We start from the raw sequence: 6,313 nt of genomic DNA on the forward strand, positions 1-6,313 counted from the left end.
AGTTAATATAAAAACCAAAAACATACAAACAAAAACACCCTGTTTTTTTCCCCCTTCCTCTGCCATTTAAAGTTTAACTTGCACTGTTTTATACTCAACACAAATATTCATCGGACAGTAGTACACGTAGAGAAATAGACTGGTTCTTTCTTCGCGGCCGGACACACTCATTCATGGACGACGACGGCCTTCACACCACCAGCCTCGAAAGACACCTACGTAGGCAACTGATTTCAACTCATTCAACTCATTCATTGACAACGGCATAGGCAACTGATTTTTCCAACTCGTCCGGAGCGAGCAAAAGATTTCGACTCCCTCTGAGCTGGCAACTGATTTCAACTGATTTCAATTGATTTCAACTGATTTCTGAAGCTTGGCAACAGATTTTCACATCAAACTGATTGCAATTCATTCTAACAGATTTGCACCTGCTCCTCTAAGCTTGGCAACTGATTTCAATTCTAGTCTGAGCTCTGTGAACAGACTGGCTCTCGGTCTCCAGTGTCCTTCAGGAATGTCTCACTAGCCTGAGAAAGGGCAGAGGGACATGAACAGAGATGTGGGTTTTACATGTAGTTGTGTGTGTGTGTGCATGTGTATGTGTGTGTGAGTGAGAGAGTGCGTGTGTGTGTGTGTGTGTCTGTGTGTGAGAGAGAGAGAGAGAGAGAGAGAAAGTGTGTGTATGTGTGTGTGTGTGAGTGAGAGAGTGTGTGTGTGTGTGTGTGAGAGAGAGAAAGAGAGAGAAAGTGTGTGTATGTGTGTGTGAGTGAGAGAGTGCGTGTGTGTGTGTGTGTGTGTGTTAAAGAGAGAGAGAGAGAGAAAGTGTGTGTATGTGTGTGTGTGAGGGAGAGAGTGCGTGTGTGTGTGTGTGTGTGTGTGTGTTAAAGAGAGAGAGAGAGAGAAAGTGTGTGTGTGTGTTAAAGAGAGAGAGAGAGAGAAAGTGTGTGTGTGTGTGTTAAAGAGAGAGAGAGAGAGAAAGTGTGTGTGTGTGTGTGTTAAAGAGAGAGAGAGAGAGAGAAAGTGTGTGTGTGTGTGTGTGTGAGAGAGAGAGAGAGAAAGTGTGTGTGTGACGAGGGTATAGATACTCATTCTGTGATTGGTGGTGTTCTGGTTACTATGGTATCCCTTTATGCGCGAATCAAGGTCAGGCAGACATGTGACATGTGGTGAGGGAGAGAGTGACTGGTGCGGTCAGAACAATCATTTTGACTTTCATACAATCTAGAAATAGACACATAAACAACGACATCCTCCTATTCTCTGTAACCTTTCTATCAGTTATCGTTCAAACGAGGGATTGTTAGTTTGTACACACAGGGAGGAGCCTAGAGAGAAGAGTCTACCACCATCAGCTAAAGGGCGTGAATACAGACAGAGGTGTCACAATTGAGTTCTTCATGAGAAAGAATGATGGAACCGATTTGCTTCCAATTCAGATGAGTATGGATTCCGCACACATAACACAGAACCATATATGATTGCCAGCCATGACAACAGCAAGGTTCAATACATTATTTGTTCCCATTTCAATTTGCCCACAGCCTACCTAGAGTTAGCAAGCACACCTGCTGGACGGCTCCTCTCCTCAGAGTTGTTAGTGTGTTTAAATGGATCAGACTACACTTCTGTCTTTACTACTCCTTACTATCAAACACGACCCTTGTAAGAACCCCTGACACTTCTAGAATCGATGAAGCATAGTTCAACATCATAGTGAAAATGACGACCATTCTGGATACCAAAATGTAAACACAGGAGGGGGGGAGTCATTCATGTTGGGGGGGTGGGGGGGGGGCATTAATGTTGAATTGCTTTGGCAGAGAAAGTAGAGAGTTTTGTAAGTTTTTTTTTTTCTTCTTTTTTTTACATCGGCTTACGTGAGACACACACTGACTCACAAACTCATACTTACAGTATGACAAAAGGCAGCAGAAGTTTCCAATGAGGTACAAACGACAACAAAAATAGGGCTTGTTTTTCCCGAAAAAAACATCACAATTTCCTCAAACGAAACGAACTCAGTTTGACAACAACGACAGACAGCCCATCTACAGTACTGGTATGGCCACTTCCGATTGGTTCGGATTGGTTCATCTATTCTCATCTACGGGAAACAAGTCATCACTAGTACCACATATTGGCTCTTTGCTAGTTCACAGGAAGGGGCTTCACCCATCTTGACTTTATGGCACGTGAATTATTATTATTACATATGTTTATAGAAATAAACACACTCTCCAGACCTTACAGAATATCAACATGTCCCCTCAGCTGCACCCTCAACCCCACTTTTCTCATACTTGTCTTTCACACATTTGACTTCTATCTATTCTCTGTGTTCATACATTTCTCTGTGTTCATCGCAGGGGAGTGAGTGAAATGTACCTTTTTAAAATATAATGTCAGATATAGTAAGTAGCAGCAGCCAACAGAATGCGTTTAGTGCTGTTTAAATGGACAGTGCAACTGCTCGGAAAGTGACATTGTGAAAGACTAGTATGTTTGCACTGTCTGTAGACCAGAGATATTTGGGAGTATTTTGTGGTAAAGGAGATAGGGGTGGCGTGTAAGTAAGTGCAGAAATAGGAATAGTATCTATAGTAGTATTGTGTAAATAAAGTGTCGATACTGAAATGATATGTGTTCAGATAACCCAAAATTGAAAAGAAATTAAAAAAGGCAAAAAAAATAAAATTTGGCTTTATAGCAATGCAGGTATACATTTTCCTTTTTATATATATTTTGTTCAATATTTCAAAAAATATAAAGTTTTTTCATAGTTTCTGTCATTGGCTTATATTATTAAATAAAAGTTTTATTTCATATTTCCCCTCCGTTTAAAGTAGCATGCTGCTTTTTATTAATATGGCAGTTTTATGTTTTTATTTGTCATCCATTTTGTTTCATGCAGTCTTGTTGGTTTCTTTAACGTTAGCGTATCTACACAGCAAGGTCTGGGTTATCCACCTGACACACACTAATGGACTAGTATCCATTTGACCTTATATGGCCATATCCTAGGGCCCCTGTCTGTCTTAACCAACTCACTTCCTTGTCTGTGTCCGTCCCACTATCGTCTAGGCAACAGACCAACCCCCTGGCCCAGTGAAAATGCTGTACAGACAGCCTTCGGAGAGGCTCATTTACACAAAGTCCTTCTTGTGTCTCTCCCTCTCTCTTCCTCCCTCTCTGTCTCTCAGTCGCAGAGTGAAGGTCCATGTCCCAGCACAGTGCCCCCGACAGGTCTGAGGGCGCACTTCGGCCTGCTATCCTGCTGCCATTAAAACTGGTACCATTTCTTGTCCTTGCATTTCAGCATCACCTGAGGAGGACAGAGGAGGACAGAGGACGTGGAGTCATGGTTTGATAACAACGAAACATATCACAACATCTTGCTTTCCTTAAATGCCAACACTCCCTCTCAATAAGTCGTGACGTTAGAATGATAAGGTTCTATCTCCATTTTTTGTCAAAATTGAGTTTTTTACATAATCTGATTCATTAGGTGTTTATTAATGCCTGTGTGGTGTTATTTTTAAAATGTTGAAATGTTTTAGTTAGTAATTAATAAAATACAAAGGTTCCATCTCACAAAACATAATGGAATGTAAAAACTTTGTCGCTCAATATCTCTGAACTACCCTAAACGGAGATAGAACCGTATAATTCTAAGCTCACGAAATGCCAACATTCCCTCTCAATTTCCTCTTAATCAGTGTCGTTGCTGATCACCTATCGACCACATTCCTCCGCGCCAGCAGAGGGCGTCATCACGTGACCACAACTAAAGAGCAGAGAGGAGAGTTTACATTGAAGTAATGCTGCTTTAGAGCCGAGTTCACTCAGGAATGTCCGGAATGCTCACGTTGGCATAGCACCGAACGCGTCACGGTGTGTTCCAAAAGACCAGATTACATCACCCTGGACACATTTTGGCAGGCGGACACTATTTGGCATGACAACGGCCACATATTTTGTCCTTACTCTCATTAGCGCCCCTGCTGGTACAACATATATGTATATGTGTATGTGTAAATATATGTTTTGCGGGAGGGCAGCTCTACAGCGTCCTCCTGGCTGACTACTACCTCGTGGGCGTGTTTGTGGAAGCTCTCTGCGCTGGTCATCATGAGGGCGGTGCGCTCCTCCAGCTCCCCCAGCCGCTGGCCTCTCTCGTCCAGGGCGATGCGGGCCCGCGCCAGGTCTCCCACCACCCCGGTAGCCGCAGCCTTCATGCCCTCCATGCCCGCCTGACCTGGGATGTGCTGGGCCAGACTCCGGGACGCCTTACCCGCCGCTGCTTCACCAACTAGGTGTGTGTGTGTGTGTGTGTGTGTGTGTGTGGGGGGGGGGGGGGGGCGGTGGCAGGGCGATAGAGAGCGAGAGACAAGATGAGAACATACAATAGAAATATCAACTATCTATTTAGCATTCTCCATTGGACAGGCTACCACTTAGGTTCTCTCTTTAGACGCACATAATACAACAGTGGTTTACATACACAGCTCCTCTCTGTCGAAGGTCTGGGCGTTGCCACCGAAGAAGCCCTTGAGGAACCCTCGGTTCTGCGCCTCTGGTGTCTCTATGGGGATGAACAGCTCTCCCAGCATCTCCTGAATCAACCAATCAAAATGAGGAACCAGTCAGTGAGGTCATAATGACACTATACCAGGGAATATGGAGTGAAACATACATAGATTTGTACATAGGTAAGAAAAATAATTTAAAAAAGCCTAAGGAGCGGGCCTTAGGAAGTGTAGGCGAAAACATCATTTATCAAGAGTAGAGCCAACTCGAAAAGCTTGTTCACTAAAAACCATGAAAGCGTTGTGAGTTTGTGGGTTCACCAACAGGTGGCAGTATGGTAACATAGCTTATTCAGAGCTGCTGAAGAAGTGGGGATGCAGATTCAGAGCTCGAGCACTGCTGGTGTCTATTCTCATTGGTGTGTGAGTGCTGCGATGGGTCTAACCACACACGCATACACACACACACACACACACACACACACACACACACACACACACACACACACACACACACACACACACGCAGCTAGCCCATAGAGTCAACACAGTGGAGATCAAACCACACATGACAAGCGTGACATTTCACTTCAATGGCCACTGTCACGACTGGGCTTCACCAAAGGTATCAATTATGACACCCGTATATTTAACGCTCTGATGCCTCCCAGAACTCATTGAGTCAAGCTGCAGGAAGCAATGTGCTGTCTTGGCGACAGAGCAATGAGATTTTCTATCACACACACACACACACATACACACACGCACACACACGCACACTGATACAGTATAGAACGAAAAACACTTACATTGTGTGCACATGCATGGATGCACGCATGCACTCTCGCACAAACAAACAGGCACATAGATATTCTCATAGTCTCATACATACACATGCATGTGAACCGCGTTCAGTACGAAGAGACCCATAACAACAACGTTTCACACATGAGCTCACATGTAGCCAAACACACAGAAAAGAACATACACACACACGCACACACACACACACACACACACACACACACACACACACACACACACACACACACACACACACATTAGCAGACATGTAGACAAACACAGAAAAGAACATGTGCCCTCACTGGCACGCATGTAAACACTGCCCCCCACCCCACATTCACTCACGCACGCACGCACACACACACACACACACACACACACACACACACACACACACACAGACAGACACACACACACCTGCAGGTTGTCACACATCTCCTGGCTGTAGGTGATGCGTTGTATCTCTGTAGGGGAGCTGAGGTACAAGGCCTGCCCTGCGTTGGTGAAACAGAAGGTTCTAGCGATGCGCATGTCCGTCAGAGGAAGGTAGTTCACATCCATCAGAGGTCGTAGACTGGGCAAACTGGAACCAGAGAAGAAGAAGAAAAGAACAGCTTAGTGATTCCCCAAAAAATGATTCCAAAAAAGTATTTTGTATGACATTTCAATAGTGCTGCTTTTCCCCAAAGTGCTCAAAGGCCTGTGCATTACATCGGGGAGAACTCAACAACAACACAACAACAACTACAACCATCTATTACCAATTTGCATGTACTGAATTCAAATTTAAATAGATTTGCATAATGGTAAAAAAAAAAAAACGAAAAGAGAGGGCCTAACCCTTAAGTAGTGTAGCCGGGTAAGAAAAGCTTGTTCACTGAAAACCATGAAAGTGTTGTTATGTGGACTGAATTCAAATATTTCAACTGACCCCATGCAGCCCTGGTTGTCTGGGGGGGGGAGAGAGAGGGAGGGAGAGA

At 44.3% G+C, this 6,313-nt stretch overlaps 1 protein-coding gene across 1 annotated transcript in view; it reads right to left on the bottom strand.

The window, feature by feature from the left end:
• Positions 1-3,283: 3,283 nt before the first annotated feature.
• Positions 3,284-6,313, bottom strand: part of stxbp5l (syntaxin binding protein 5L) — a gene marked incomplete at both ends in the record, with an annotated part of 156,459 nt that continues 153,429 nt past the window's right edge. Inside the window, 4 exons of the mRNA XM_080535581.1 lie at positions 3,284-3,325; positions 4,092-4,312; positions 4,505-4,616; positions 5,751-5,916. Of these exons, the coding sequence (XP_080391707.1) occupies positions 3,284-3,325; positions 4,092-4,312; positions 4,505-4,616; positions 5,751-5,916 (541 nt within the window). The remainder of the gene's footprint in view (positions 3,326-4,091; positions 4,313-4,504; positions 4,617-5,750; positions 5,917-6,313) is intronic.

This window comes from Nansenia antarctica (genome assembly GCF_963989245.1).
Source record: "Nansenia antarctica genome assembly, chromosome: 7".
In the NCBI taxonomy this organism is placed as follows: Eukaryota; Metazoa; Chordata; class Actinopteri; order Argentiniformes; family Microstomatidae; genus Nansenia; species Nansenia antarctica.